The following is a 16,500-nucleotide window of genomic DNA, read 5'->3' as shown; positions in this document are numbered from 1 at the left end:
GGGCTCTGGATCAGTATGTGCTGCTGTATTTGTGGATTTTGCCATCTTTTGCTCCAGTCCCAGTCCCTTCTGCCATGTCACCTCCAACCTGACCCGACCCATCCCTGTCTGTTCATTTCAGTTTCATTCCTGTCTCTACCAGAACCTGGTCCAAGCCACAGTTGCCGGCACAGTGAGTCCCAGTTTCAGTCATGCAGACTCTGTGTCTCAGTCCTCGCTTCCCTTCACCTAGCTAACTGAAAATGATACTTTCATGAACAGTACTGTTTGCAAAATTAACTTCTTCAACCAAAAATGCAAGCCAGTTGAGGATACTTAGTAATGTATATTTTAAGTATTTGGGATTGATCACAACAACTTTAATTTACTCTATTGTACATGTTGAATCCTGCAGTCCCAGAATGGCCTGTGTTTTAAATTAACCTGACCTTTTATCCTGTTTGTCCGCAGTCCATGAGCATGCGCTAGTGTGTGATTTGTGAATTATTTGTGATTCTGTGTGAACGTGGTTCAGCCCATGAATTTTGACACCTCTTGATTTAAATAGCAGCTACTTGTGCTATGATATTCAGCTTGGTATTTAGTTTTAAGAAACATGGTTTTGCTTCTGTTGCTTGACTGGATGCTTTCTAAATCCACAAAAAGTTTTTTGAGGACACAGAACAAAATTTCTGGTATGAGTGCTCATATGGAGTGAATTTTTCTGATTGTTATGATTAGGCATCACAACACGTTTTTCATAGCAGTTTTCCTGAAAATATTAAATGGTACTATTATTATAGAAAGCAAAATAAAATTAACATAAATTTAGTTCAAATCAATTAATGGATTTTTTTTTTCAGATATACATTCCAATTTCATCTTCTGTGTGTAGATTTACAAAGTCAGTGATCTGTGCCAATTTTACATAAGTATGTAGTTTTGCTGCCCAGGTCAAATTTCCTTTCCTGAATTTGAAAATTGTCTGTGGGTCTTCCGTTTCCCTTCCTTGGGAGCCCATCTGTGGGGAATGGTTTAGAAGAGCAACATTTCTGCCCAGTTCCCGTTGGAGAAACCAGTCTTTGGTATTACCTAAGTTGTGTCGATTAACTCCTGTGTTTCTTTCTGTATTTGCTTGCCTAGTCATTAGTGCATTTTGGAGTGGGGTCTTACTGTCCATCCTAAGCAAAAGGAATATTATAAGTTATATTTAATTCTGTCCATCATGGAAAAAGTGTCAACAGTAAGACACTTGTTTTCTGGTACTCGAACAACTATTTTGATGGTGATGAGAACGTTAAGTTCTGGCAGGGCATCTCCAAGTGCCTGTTTTCTCAGGGTACTAGTAGGGACATGCAGAATCGAGGTAAAGTCTGGGCTGCAGTCCTTGCTCAGGCAGCAACATTCCCACCGATGGGTATGTGTCAGGGCATGGTGGGGCTGGTGGCTCCATGAGGACAGGCCTCAACATAGGTCCAAAGTCCATCCAGGAGACAAGGCCAAAGACTGGGATGGAGATGTGCTACAGCATACCTACATGGGGTCCATCCAGGCCTAAGCTGAAACGGGGCTCCTACACCCATGGGCAAGTGATGTTGGGGGAGACCCCAGGCTGGGCAGGGCCAGTCCTGTTGGTGCCCTCAGCACCCTGAGAGTATGTTGTTTGAGTGGCCTGTCCATTAAAGATGAACTCGGCCTTTTTGTGGTCCCTGGCAGGGACTCTTGAGCTTTCTTAGGCAGCCTAGGTATGTTAACGTAATGCTACATGGACATGTCTACTTCTGCATGCTGTGCTTGGGCATGCTGGAAGTTAGGCATGTTGGTGTTTCAGACTTTTCTTAAGATACCTTCAGGTACCCAGATGTCTTCTGGGAAAGAAGGCATTTTTTAAGCTTTTTTCCTGGTGGTAAGCATTGGACAGATCCTTCCACCCTCCACTGCTTTATGTCTGGTGCTGTAGGTATATGCTGGACTCTCTTGTAAACAAGCCCTTTTGTTTGTATTTAAAAAGAAAAGTCCAAAAATCCGTAGCAGTGCAATTCTGAAGGTTTCAATTAATGTGTTATGACTGAGCTTAAGTGTATCAAAACCGCTGTTTTAATATGGTAAAATATGGGCACATCCTTCCTCCATGTAGAGTTTTCCAAATGGAAGATCACATTTTTCTTCTTCTCCTGGAATGACTTCAAGACTTAGTGGGAAGAAGAAAAACTTTTGGTTGCTCGAAAGTAGTATGTTTGTCAAGAGTGGAGAGCAGCATAGAAACTACTAAGACTGAGAGAGAAAATCGTGAAAGATTTGACTTTTGGGGCAGTGGAGTACGATCTTGCTGCATGTGATGAATTCTTTTAAAGACATAGGTCCCTGAGCAGCACCAACAGGATCTAGCCAGGAAAACACAAGGAGTGGTTGTGGTTGTCCTGAGCTTGGAGGATTACCTTCAGAGGAGACCAGGAGAACATGTGCATCTCAAGGTCAGGTAGAAATAGAGCCACGAATGGATGCAACTGGTTGCAAGCAGTTGGGCATTAACACACCACTCCTGGCTGGGGTCTTCCATCCTGTGGCACTGTTAGAAAAGGGAATGCATGTCCTTGAACTGATGTCTTGGAGGATCTGAAAGCCTCCAGTGGGACAAAATAGTATTTCTTGCTGGAGCTTTTTGGCAACTCTGCAGTGGCTTTCTCCCATCAGGGACTATTCATCATTTTCTCCATGAGGAGATTTTGTTGTGCGAAGTGTCACACATGAATGTTTCATCATGAGACTGTTAGGATGTGACAAGATGTCGTTCCCCAGTAATGTACGTTGGGCTCTACTTTAGAGACCATAAATTCAGGCCTGAGTAGGTACACGGGCGTATTCTACTTGGGAGCAACCATCACTGAGGTAACATTGCGTAACTCACAGTGGTGGACAACAAGTGTCTCCTGATAAATGATCTGTAGGAATTGTTGGGGCATCTGGGTGGCCGGGGACAGCCTTCAGCAGGTTGGTGGGTGAGTAGGGGATAACAAAACAAGAGGAACTGTCACTTTGAACCTCCCCACAGGACCAGGCATTGCATCCCCCTGCTCTGTGTCATGACAAGGAGTTTGGTGTATTCACTTCCATGGGCTTCTCAGGTGCCATATCAGCAGTTTGGCTGCACGAAGTCATTTCCATGGAGAAGGTGGCAGGGGGGCCCAGCAGAGAGTGCATAGGTCTTGCTATACACTGTGTGGGGAGGATTGGGTCAGGATTTTGGTACAGGAACATCAGTTTTTAAGGTGGAAATGCAGTATTTTCCTACTTTATCCAGTCACACTTGATCCAAGTAGGCAGCTTTATTTTATTCTTCAGATGAAATCCAAATGTGTACTTGCAGCTTTGAAAATATATGGGTAAAATTTGTTCTTGCAAACAGCCAAATGTATGTGTTGCTGAAACGCCAGTAAAACTTTCTGTCATGGTGTGAGTTTCACCCATGGAAGTAGACATGTCTGTACTCGGAATTTGCATCCAAGTAGCTTGAAAAAAATTTATTTCAGGGGGAAGCTGATCACTCCAGCTATTCCTGATGTTATGTTTGCCTGATCTGATGCTTCAGCATGAATTTAAGTGTCTTATTTTAGATGCTCACAAATGAAAAATTTATCCCATTAAAACAATTAAACTGGGAACCCTGATGAACAGGCCTGGCTGGTGTTATTCCAGAGAATGTATCAAAATAATAACTCCTGACATTTAAATGAAAAACGTGATACTTTCATTAGTAAGAAATATCTTCATAATGTGAAATACCTTAATTAATATGAAATACCAGTCACCATGTTGTGAATGATTCCAAGGAGTTTCGTCTGCTCAGATAACTTTTTCGTAGTGCTTATGTTGTCTTGAATTGAGGGTAGGTTTGGGCTGGCATTTTACCTTTGCTTACTTGCAGCCTCAGGTAAGTAGGGGCTATGTCCTAGATGAACTCTGCTGGCCTGTGTCCGTCTTACCCGTGATGGCTTGAATGGAGTTGCCACAAAACTGTCACGGCGATGAAGAGGTTGTGAAGTTTCTAGCTGAGCTGATGGAGTTCTCTGTGGTGCAGCTGGACCAGAGCTATACCAGTTAGTTATTCTCAAAGATGACTTTGAGGCACAGTGCTTCATCCTGATCATTTTAGGATTTTCTGCTTATGGTGACTGCTGTCCCAGGCTTCCCCCACTGCATTGAGCTCACACTCAGATTGGCCTTGGTGTGTTACTAGAAAACATACTTCCCACGTATTTGCTTGAATTTGAGGTGAGAGGGTGCAGTTAGTCCATAGGAATGTTGACAGAGGTGTTTGCCATCTACTGTTGATTATTCTCCTTCTTTTACTTTGTTTCGTTATCTTTTGAGCAGAAAATACCAGTGGGTGAAAACCTGATGCCTTTGAAGTCAATGGCCAAACTCCCACCATGTTCACCGAGGCTAGAATTTCATACTTATTGTGGTCAGCTTTTCCCCACAGTTATTAAATAACAAACAATTGAAGTGAACAATACACAGAGGAATCCTAGCATTTATTTATATAACCTCCTTGGTGAGAAATAACAAGTAACATTCAGTAACAAATACATAAATTATGTATGAACCAAAGAAAGGTGGACAGTATCTGATATTCTGTTCTCAAGAAATCTTTGGACCGCCTGTGGTCTGGCCAGCATTTTGGGGAGAGGGTTGGGAATGAAATTAATATCGTGCCTCTGCCACGAGCAATTCAGTCTCCTAAAGTGAGTTCATAGGTACCTTCTGTACTGGAAAGAGAACATCATCTCATGTTACTCTGCCCTCCAAAGAGCCATGGAAATAACCGGTTTTCAAGTAGCAGTAGTTGAATATTATGTAGCCAACAGGTTAGGCTGTTAATATTGTGGAAGGTCATTATTGACTCCATACATACTCTGGCAATGGCATCCTGGTTCTGGCAACACGCTCTTCTCTTGCGTCATCTTCACAGGTCATTAGAGATGATGAGTGTGACTTCTTAGTGTGTACTGAGTCTTCAAGGGACTATGCTCAAGCTGTGCAGTAGCTGAGAAAGAGATTTCTTGGATTTACTCACAGTACGGCCTGTAACCCAAGCAGCTGAACAGTTCAGGGCAGTGAAACATCTACAGATTTTTTTTTTTAAACTTTCAGTAGAAGAATCGAGTGCAGTTTCTGAAAGGAGTTTTTAGCAGAACAGGGGAATGGCTATGGGCTGTATCACAGCTTTCAGATCTCCTGGGACCAGAGCTCATCCCTCCATCTGTCTTGAGAAATGCCATTCCTGTTCCCTCTTCTTCCCTGCTAGTTAGTCTTGAAGTGACAATAGACAGGGGAAGGTGGGTTGTAAGGAGAAGGAGGAACTGGTGACGCCTTGATTAATGTATGGAGAACAACCACATGCTGCTTCCTAAATGTGCAATTGTTGTGCAATTGTGAAACTAAGCAAAACTGGGTGAGACGAACAGCACACATTATGGTTTGTTAGGTGAGTGAAGTGTGCCACTGTCACCTCTGAACAAAAGTTGGAGGTGCCTTTGCAGCATCATTACATCTGGGTGACCTCGTAGGCATTATGGTTGAGAGCATTTGGTTTCATGAGCGTTTGGCTATAAGCTGTAGACTCTGTTTTTGAAAGTAGATCCCAGAACATTATATGGTGCATTTCATTAACTAGGGTTTGGCATATGTGAGGTGTTTTTGCCTGGGACAGCTATCCTGATGTGCAGAGTGCTGCTGTGTCTTTTCCATCTGCATCTGAAGAACGTCCATGAGTGTCACCTCCTGCACAACGTCCTTCATTTTTGTGTAGTGAAGTATTTCTTAGCAAACACCACTGCAGCCTTGGACTCCACTGCCTTCCAGATCATTCTCAAGTATAAATCACCCATTTGGTTTTGACCTTGAAAGCTCTGCATGTTACGTATCTGTACGTGAGCAATTGCCTCCCACCTTCCTGAGGGTCTGCTGCCCATCATACATAAATTGCACGGGAAGGGTGTTGTCTTCGGTAGGGCTGCTTGGACTCATTTGTGCTCTTGGTCCAGGAAAGCACAAATTTGCTAACCATGGGCTTCCCGAGCTTTAGGAAGTGTGTGTGAGGGGCAGGGGCTTGGAAGAGCTGGTTTCTGACCGCTCCGACTAATCTGTTTGTATCTGTCCGTCTCGTAATTCTCTGGCACCTATCGCCTCAGTAGCTAAGAGTGTTTCTCAGGTGACCATGGCTTTTTTTCTTCCTCTCCTCTTTTTAATAGTCTTTTCCCCTTCCTTTTAAATGGGCCTTTAATAAAGTTGAGAATTCTTGCACAGGGTTTTATAAACATGTGTTATTAAATTTTAAATCTGTTTTGAAAGTGCCTCTATCCTACTCCCTCCTAGTAAAGTGACCTTTTTAAATGGAGGGAAGTGGGTTTAGATGACAGTCATGATAAATGCGGTCATGTTCACTCAATAAAATAAGGCCCAGTGCATTTGAGGATAAATCAGTGAAATGTACAGCCCCACCTGTCTGTCTCCATCATTCATTTCCACTGTCACTTTCACAGTGGCTGATGGATCACAGTTGCTGTAAAATTAGACAGCCTTTAATCTCATTTCATCCTGATTAGCTTCTCCTTACCCTTTCCCTCTAACTCACTGACTGACACGCTAAAAACTCACACCAGGCTGTGTTTGAGCGTGGCGTACAAACTTCTCTTCAAATACCCTTTTTGCGGGGCAGGCAGGTGTTCCACTGAGTTGAAATCGAAAAAGGAGAAGATGGGATTTTCACATTATTAAAGCAAAACAGCAGACAAAGGCTTGTATAAAATTAATGAAAGCAGCAGCCTGGCCAGACTATGTGATGGGCCAAATTCTTCCTGTTACACCCTGGCAAGCCCAGTGAGTTTGAGAAGATTCCTACAAGAGGCTGAATGTAGCATGCTCACTGCCATGTAATTTTGACTGTATCTATGAAAAGTTGTGTTCTATATGGGTGTGCGTTCACAAGGAATTACAGTTTACAGCACAAGTTTTCTGGTGCTTTCAAGGGGTGTTTTATAGTGGTAAAAAAAAAAATCATTCCCATAGTTTTGATTTCTGTGTATAACTCATGATTCTGAGGGACCTTGAAAATAGTCAGGGAGAAAGACTGCAGCGTTGGCGATTTCAAAATTTCAGTGCCAAAACTCCTTCCGTCTTGGATACCCACAGTATTCCTCCATCCTCCTTGTTTTCTCCAGCTCCGTGGGCAGATTCATGAGACTGAGAGCAGTTTTCCCCAAAGGTCTGTGAGAAACAAAGGTCATACTAAAGGTCTTCAGTGTTTTATTGCAGTCACCTTTCCTTTGCAGGCCCAAATTCTACAATTCTACCCTCCTTTCTAAGGCAAGCTTCCCTTTAGCTTTCCCATGAGTTACGGTTGGTAGTTTGGGTCATTTGGGCCCAATCCCCTATCAGTGGGAATGTTGCCATCAAGTTAAGTAGGAGTCAGGATTAAGCCCTTAGTTTTCAAGGTTTAATTATCATCGTAAGTGTGGGAGTCTTACTGCATAGTTTATATGCATGGGAACAGCAGAAAAGCTTAAAATATAATTTTTTCCTCTACTGGCCCTGTTTTTGTCAATATGGAGGATAAATAACTGAAAGTGTTTGCAAAAATGAAAACATAACACAATGTGAAAAATATGCATGTATGCTGCCTGCAGGCAGTTCTTTTGATAAACGCTAGATCTCTCCAGTCTGACCAATGGAAGAGCCTGGTTGAGGGCACAACCACTGGCTTGGACCTAATTGGAAACCGTAACAGAGCATTGGATTAGGTAAGAACTGAAGCCCCTGCAGGCTGATCCTGGGGAGTCTCTTCCTGAGAGGAGGGGTCCCCAAAAGCCTTTAAGGAAGACAGCAAATTTCCCATGGGAGACCCAAATTCCTTCTGTAGCAGAAGCATCCACAACATCAAGGGAAGTACTGGGTTTTTGAGAGAGAACGTTTTAAAATGAGAAAATATCTGAGATTATAGAACGAGATAAATACGACATGGGGGGTAAAGGGATAGCAAAAATCTTTTTCATTCTTTCATCCCACTGTAGGAATCTATAGGTGGCATAAAATCTCATGCAGTGCCTAATATAGGATTACTTCCCAGTTACGTAAAGTATACTAGTAACAAATAACCTTAATTAATGAACTTACACTGTACCTGGCTGCCCAATTTAAGAATCGCTTCACTTACATGACTTGTAAGAGCACAGACTATGAAAATGATATTCGACCTTTACTAGAAACAAAAAATGTACCTTACTTATTCATCATTGCCTTGGCAAAAACTTCAGTAAGAAGCTTAAATGAGCCCACTTGATCTTTAAGAAAATGTGTCCTAAATAACAAAGCTGTGCGTATTTCTTCTTATTATTATTTGCATATGCTATACTGCACAACTGCATTCTGAGAAAAATAAAAGATAATAAAACAAATGAAATGAGAGATATATCACCCAAAATAATCCAAGTGTGAGATAGGCTGCCTCTTTTTTTTTTTTTTTTTGGCATTGGCAAAAGAGCACAAAGTAAGAGCTGGCCCTGAGTCATATTGATTTCCCACTGCACTGGTTTCCTAAGTGCTCTGTTGATCCGTGTCAAGCAATAAGTTCCCTGCCTGTACATGCACATCACCTCCCCATTTGTCCTCACCTAGATTTAAGGTGCCCATATGATGAGCTGAACAAGGACATCATTTTTCCTACTGGTGTCACTGGGCCAAAACTACTCTATGTGGTATGATAACTAATGCTGTGTAAGTTTACATTTACTATATAATATCACAATAGTGCTGTATGGCACTCCACAATAATATGTATGTATTGTGTATATATATATAAGCCCTTATTTCTGTGTCCTAGTACTTGCAGTGGAAAATGTAAATTTAAAAAAATTGGTTATTGCGACTGTAGTTGGTCCACAGTAATTCCGACACCTCCAAAAAAAAGGGATATTGCAAACCTAATGCCACAGTTTTGATCTTTGTTAACAAAGGGCTTCCTGATTAGATGAATAGAAAATGCGTGGTTGTGCTGCTAATGACATTGTACAGGAAATTAAGCGTATACATTTGGAAAAGGCATTAAATCAGCAGGACCTTAATTTAAAAACTTAAAACTGTATGGAAATGCAGCTTGTTCATTGCTGTGTAATAGAAAGCTACTGAACACACTGACTCTTCTTGTGGAAACATTACCAGCAGAACAAAGCTGGGCTGAGGTTTTTTTAATGTTTCCTAGCGTACTAGGTTTCCTAGCATCTGCTTATTTTCAGGCAAATATCGAGCAACTTCATCCTTTTTTACAAGTTGTTTTTAGAGCAGCACATACAGCAGTTGGGCAGGTTGGGGGTGGGGGCACCAAGGGACAAGAATTACAGCTTTTTTTCTCAATTATTTTTGAGATTGAATAACATAAGATTGGTAATAAGTGGCTTTGTCTGCTGCTCGTTCAGTGGACATGCGTGCTTGGGGTGATGCATTCCCCTATTATTTCATACAGATTTAATCCCAGTGTTACATTTTGTACCTTCGAAAATACTTGATGGAATCGGTGCCCTGAGCTGACAAAGAATTCTTGCTTTACTTCTAGTTATGCCATATAACAGCGCCCATCACTGTGTCGTGGAAGTGGAAAACTTCTTGTTTGTGCTGGGAGGAGAAGACCAATGGAACCCTAATGGTATGTATAGAATATTAAAAAGCACAGGCAGCATTTGCCTTCCTGTGTCTGTCCATCAGGTCAGCTGATGTAGTCAATAGCAAGGGATTTTGAGAACCCTCAGCCTAATTGTTGAACCTAGTAAAGGCTACTTTTAAATATTGATGTAATAAATATCTGTTACTTTAGCATTAGCATCTCTGTCATTCATCAGCTCCCACATCCCTTGAGAAATGCCACAGGCAGCAGAACAGACTCTTTCGAGTGCATGCACCAGGCAGCAGCTGTTAAGAATTTTAACCTTCATTTCCAGTCTCCTTCCAGTCATAATATAATAATGCAGTTGCAGTAGATGAATGCTTCTTTTCTATTGTCAAACCAGATACTCGCAGCTAAAGTTGTTAATGTGTTAATTATCTAGACTCTGAGATTCTTAAACTGGTCCTTTTTTTAGTCTTGTGCAAGAGCTTCTCATATAGATTATCTGCTGCTACCTTCTTTGATTTGATTACTTCATAAATTTACCGCAAAGAGAAATTAAACAATTTAACAGGCTTCTGAGCAAAGCAAAAGGAGAATACCATGCCTTGCAAAATTCACAAAATTGTCAAGACATTGTTAAAAAGCTTGCACACGAAGAAAGGGTTGTAGTTGTAGCAGTCTGTGTAACAGAGATAATTATGACTGAGAAACCATAAAACAGCTTGCAGGTACACATTTTTACTTTAAAACACCAGAGGATCCAGCTGAAATTACATATACTGCATATATTTTATTGTGAATGCCCCATTTCAGCATCTGCACTAAACCAAATTATAGAAAATTGTTACATCTGTTCACTTCCTAAAACCTGAGACAAACAATCCAGTCCACCCTATAAGCGTATTTCCGGTGTAGTTAAAAATATCACTGAACGTCTTAGGAGAAGAACCCTTCAGTTCTATTGTCGAATCTCCTTTATATTAACCAGGAGATAGCGTCGTATCATTAATGACAGTTATGGTTAGGAACACCAGCCACATCCAACAACTGAGGGCCCCTGTTGTGCTTGGTGGTAGGCATATGGATAATAAGGGACAGACCTTGTTCCAGAGAGTTGATAATTAAGTGGCCATGTCACATGAAGGATAAAGGAAAAGAAGTATAAATACCCACAATTTAAAGATGTGGAAACTGAGTCGCGAGGTGATGGAAAGATGTTAGAAGGGGTACATAGCCTGCATCTTTGGTAGGAGTCGGGCACAACTGTTCATGAGATGGGTAGTACCTTAGGTCTAAGGTCGCCTGGACCAACTGCCGAGCTGAAGATGTTGCTGAAGATGTCTAACAGCTTCCTTGTTCTGTGAATACCAGTGCTGTGATTTTTCTGTAGAGAAGATAGGAATAAAAGAGGTAGGAGTGTTGCTGATACTGATCTCTTTACGAAATTACCCTGAGAGAAATGGATCTTACTTCTCACAAAAAGTGGACCTGAAAATCATAAACTACATCCTGTGCTGTTGCTGGGCTAGTTCTTTCTTGGAATAGGTTCGCTCTAAATGTGCAGCTACATGGGAACTGCTTGCACGTACCTGCTTGAATTTATGTGAAGGCCTTTGTCTGCTATCCTCATAGCACAGAAGGGGCTTCAGATGGACGTAGCAGGAACTGTCTTGCCAGAGCATTACAAGGCTTCCAATTGGAATGAGAATGTGCCAGGTGTTTTTCCAGTGGAGAGAATTATCCTTGAGATGGGGGCAACGGAAGGAGCACCATACATTTCTTTAGCCATTGGACTGGCAGATTCTTGAGAAGCTGGGTGGACCCGGAGGAGTGCCCATGCCTCCTCCGTGCTGCTCCTTGACTTCCTGACAACCTAGAGAGCATGGGAGACATTTTTTCTCACTTCTTCACATCCTCCTATGGCTGTGCCTTTCCAGTCACAAGGGATCCCTGCATGAGTAAACGCTGATGAGAGCAGGTTGCAGAACACAGACATGGATTTAAGACCAGCCTTCATAAACTTCAGAGCCCTTCACCTTTTTGGCACGGCTGCAAAGACCTTCCTGTAGAGCGGAAATGCCCATTGTCCTGATTTGCTAAACCTGATTTTTGATGACTTGTCACATTTTCTGTGTTCTGACAGGTGCTTCCTAACATGTATAACCTCCTGACTGGAGGCAAAGGCAAAATAGTAGATAGAGTTCTCTTTGAAACTGAAGTCCAAAATTAAACTGGATTCAAACCAGTTACAGCAGGTAGCATAAGTGGGTCATCAAGTCCTTTTCCTACTGTCACAGGCACCATATAGTCCCATTTTGTAAATTTTCTAAGCTCCGTTCGAAAAGCAGTTGGATTTTTAGCCCCTGCTATTCCTGTTGGAAAGCTGTTACAGAATCCAATTGCTCTAAATGACTAGGAGCCTTATTCTAATTTCCAGTAAAATGTATTCTTTGACTGTCTGAATCACCTTGTTCTCATGCCAAAGTTGGCCTTTAGCTTAATAGTTTTTCCCCTCCTGGAGATTTGTTCCTTTGATGTATTACAGACAGTGGTCCTATCCCTTTTCAGCTTTTGTTTTCCTAGGTGCAACAAGCCAAGTTCTTTGTCTCCTGCCATCAGGTAAACTTTCTGTTCCTCCATTCACTGTAGTAGCTCTTATTTGTGCCTGTTCTAGTTTGATTTCATCTCCCTTCCCATGAAGTGGCTACATTTGTAATCTGTATTCCCACTCTAGGCTCACTATACCCTTCTCTTTCTACCCTGCGCTACAGAATCTTCTACATACATGGTATTGGTAGGGAGTATGTGTATGACATGTTATGTTAGGAGGCCAAGGTCCCTAAATCATAGCTTTGTGTGACAACAATTAAAAAGCTGCTCTATAACCAGTGACCACTTAAGTCCCCAGTAACTCTGAAAGAGGTAGTGAACGCAGCAGCATTAAAACCTCCTGTTAGAAGTCCAAACTTATGATCAGTACTTCTATTGTTTCGAAATCCTGCTTTTTGAATTAGCAATATATTAATAAATGTCTTAAATAGTGAGACCTAGAGCTAGTCAGGTGCCTGCTGTTACTTGTTTACTGTTTATTGAATCTATAGCTCTCATGCCTCTTTTTCTAAACTGTCTGTATAGACTAAAGAAATTCAGATAGGGACCAAGAGCAAAGCCTCACTTCACTAAACCCAGTGGCAAAATGCCCAGTTGCCCTTCGTGTATGGGGATCTCACCCTAGGCCTTGAGATGTGTTTGAGTGGTGCTCAGCATAAAGGACTATGGTCCTCATTAGGCGCCACGCTGGAATTGAAGGGAAATGCTGCATTATTCATCAGCCTTCTGCTTTACCTTCTCATATAGAACAGGCTTATACATAGCGAGGGAATGAATTTGCTTCCAGTCGAAGTGGTCAACATGGTTTCTTTCTCTGTTTCCTTGTAGAACATGATCTTAGATTATTGCGAATATAAATTCTAGCTGTGTCATTATTCTTCTCTACAATCTTGATGGTTTATTTACACATGCTGAAGTAAGTGTGGAATGAAACAAGCAAAGCGAGCCAATCCTACAGAGGCTTTTCCGATGCAAAAATATGCACCTTGTAGAATACCCAGTGACCATTTATAGAACTGTGACCTACGCAGTTGGGTTATTCTGCTGGCCTGTGAAGCCTCTAATTCAATTTTTTAGTCACACATACATAAACAAAGGTTTCTGTTTCTGAGATCCTCATCTGTTGAAGTCTCAGGTGTTACAGGAAATTGCCATACACTCTCTTGCTTCAGTTTTCTTGCTTTGATGTCAATCTGCATGTAAAATAAGGTGAAATCTTAATATCGTGAAGACATGAATACAGTTCTTGGGTTCAACAGCAGGGATAAGCTAGTTAGCTGGTGTATGTTGCTCATGTTTCATATTTTAGCTAACACACTTGGAATAAAACTCAAAGAGTGTATTCGCCCTTCGATGCACATGTGTAATTCCTTCTAACTTAACACTGAAAGTACATGGTAGAATAAACCATCTAGTGCAAACACTGCATACCCCATGCTGATGGCTTATGCAGCTCCTGGTTATTTGCACAAGGTTTTTTAACCGTGTTCCACATAGAGATGATATGAGGAAAAAGAAAAGCGTATGTTCTCCCTTTGATTTTTTTAGCTGACACAAAATATCTGTTCATAAAAATACCGTGGGGATGCCCTCTTTTAGGCAGTAGTTTTGTTTAGTGCTGTGATTTATTGTGGCTGTGAAAGTACCACAGCATCTATAAGTAAATTTAAATACACATTTTCAAGATCTTATTAGAGAGAGCAAGAATAATCTCTTACCTGCTTTTACTGCTAACAATTGCTAATTCAAACCTTGCAGTGCCCCATTTGTTGAATTATTACTGTACACATAGTGTAATCATACATTGCTGTAAAAGGGGGAACCCTTCATAAAAGCTGTCAATTTGTGAAGTATATGTAATATATATATTACGATCATGATGTTAAATACATGAAACAAACAGCTGAGTGTCAAAATAATCTATCTTTACAGGGAAACACAGTACAAACTTTGTTAGCCGATACGATCCCAGGTTTAACAGCTGGATACAACTTCCACCCATGCAAGAGAGGTAAAAACCTACTACTACATGTTGTTCAATATATGTTTTATCATCCTAGGAGCAGCTAAATTTTGTCGTAGTTCTGGGAGTAAGGAGGCCTACAGAAGCATTGAAAATACCGAGATAAAACTGCAGCATGCAGTTGCGTCCCATTTGTCTCCTGATTTTTTTAAATTTCCCAAATTCACAACTCCAGATGCCAAATCCCGCAGTGCTAACTCATGCAAAATAACCATGAATTTAGTGCAATTACTGGTTGCCTGAGTACAGTCTGAAGGATTTTTCTGAAGTCTTTGTAGTGTCCCGTCATGTTCCCTGACTGAAGCGTCATGATGAGTTTGCAGTAAATAAGCAGTATAGTCAGGTCTCTGATAGGGAACTGAAACCTTCACATGTTGGCCCCATCCTGTTTCACCACACCAGCCATGAAGACCTCTCCTCAACATGACTCATTTCGTCAGAGGACTCTTAATCCTAGGTGGTCTTTGAGTGAAGCTACTGTCAGCTAATGCGTATTAGAATAGCTTACATTTTAATCTTCACTGTGTACCGAAGAGCAGAGGTGCATGGAGACTTGAGCAATGACCAGTAAAGATGGTGTAAACTTCACTCTGTATCCCAGATTCTACCTTGGCAGGTAAAAAGTCCCCCAAACCTGAACTGAATGATGCATGTTTCCTAAGAAAAAACTCAAAGGCAGAAGATCTAACGTTATTGTGTTGTTTTGTGAAAGAGCATTCAATGTCCATCCTTCAGTTCAACACTCAACTTCTCATAGATGTACAAGAGATCTCACACCACCTTCCTAAGATGCTTTCCTTATTCCATGTGCTGTTGGTATTACACCTCTTTTTCTGTTGGCTGCCCCCAGTGTTCGGGTGTCTGGCAGTCATAAATATATCGTACTCAGTGCAAATGTGCGATTCAAGGTGTGTATTATGAGATGCATGGAAATATGGCTGTCCTTTCAAATTTTCGGAGGTAAAATGTCAATCTGTAGAGTTTTTCAGTGGTCTTTGCTCAAGGTTCAGTGTGATTGACGCAAGTCCATACACAGACCCATGTGCGATGCTTGTCACCAAACAATACTGCATTGTACCACTGCATGAAAAGCACAAGTGGAACAGATCTGAGGAGGTTTGATGTTGGAGCTGAGTGAACTGATAAAATTAGCCATATAACTAGAGATAAGAAGAGATCACAATTCATCATAGTCTCTGGCTTCTCCCTTCTTCCTGCCAGCACTGTGGGGCAACCCCACAATTGGGTTATTTACCTTAAAACAGAGGGATGCCTTCCCCTCTGGTTCAGGTCCCCAGACTGAGTCACCACCAGCTCAGGTGTTGGTGTGGGGGCGACAGGAGGTGTGCATGGGATTGCCATGTAGGTAATCCTTAGTGAACCGGCAGGCCGACTAGTGTTTGTATGGAGCCTGAAGCTCTTCTGTAGAGCCCAATCTGTGTCCTTGTTAGGCCAGCAAAACTCTTGAGGGGTGTGTGTGGCAGCTCGAATGGTTGGGTTTATTTGGCTGAAAAACCTCATAAGGCAGAAGTAGGTAGTTGGGGGTTGGAGAAAGCAGACAGTAGGAGTTTTTCCACCTCCACAGTGGCCAGTTGCGTTTCACTAGAAAATCAGTTCATAATCACAGGTGCCAAATATGACTTGCCTTGTGCTCTGGTGGAAGCTGCCGTCTTCAGCCAGGAGTTAGAAACTGCTGCGCATTGTGATTGCTTAGCAGCTGCCCAGTAATAAACTCTAATGCATTAGCATCTCAGCGCTTCACAGTGTTATTTAAATGTAATGGTCCACTCATACATAGTTCCTTCTGCAAGGGGCTGTACTATGACAGCGTTAATTGTCACCTCTTTTGTTCAGGATACAACCCGAACCATTCTGTGATTCTATGATAACTCAGAGGCTTGCCCATTATTTTTCTATCAAGGCTCCTAAGCATTGGGGCTGTTGTTGGAAATCAGGGATTTTCAAATGACTTTCTAAAATGTTTTTAATGGTTTATTTGCTCATTCCTAATGACTTCCTCAGAGTTGTTGCAGCCTTTAGAGGTAGGTTCTGGCCACGTTTTTAGAAGATCATACAAACAAGAGAGAGCTTTTATGCAGTCTCCTTTCCCAGCTCCTTTAGTCAGATAAAGTTCCCATTAAAGTCAACGGGCTGTTTTTTCCCCCCTAGGAGCACAGGGTCACGCCCTGTCTCTGCTGGCATAATGCAGGCACCATTGACAAGACAG

At 41.7% G+C, this 16,500-nt stretch overlaps 1 protein-coding gene across 4 annotated transcripts in view; it reads left to right on the top strand.

The window, feature by feature from the left end:
- The window catches only part of KLHL14 (kelch like family member 14), a 65,385-nt gene that overhangs the window by 38,097 nt on the left and 10,788 nt on the right, over positions 1–16,500 (top strand). For all 4 annotated transcript variants that reach the window (XR_010070011.1, XM_063326790.1, XM_063326789.1 and 1 more), the window contains exons 4-5: positions 9,590–9,679; positions 14,183–14,261. Coding sequence is in view for 3 of the 4 variants with exons in the window: in XM_063326790.1 (XP_063182860.1) it covers positions 9,590–9,679; positions 14,183–14,261 (169 nt within the window). In the remaining variant the exon portion in view is untranslated. The remainder of the gene's footprint in view (positions 1–9,589; positions 9,680–14,182; positions 14,262–16,500) is intronic.

Source organism: Chroicocephalus ridibundus, chromosome 2, assembly GCF_963924245.1.
Source record: "Chroicocephalus ridibundus chromosome 2, bChrRid1.1, whole genome shotgun sequence".
NCBI lineage: Eukaryota > Metazoa > Chordata > Aves > Charadriiformes > Laridae > Chroicocephalus > Chroicocephalus ridibundus.
The sequence above is the reverse complement of the archived record's forward strand: the minus strand, read 5'-3'. Positions and strand labels throughout refer to the sequence as shown.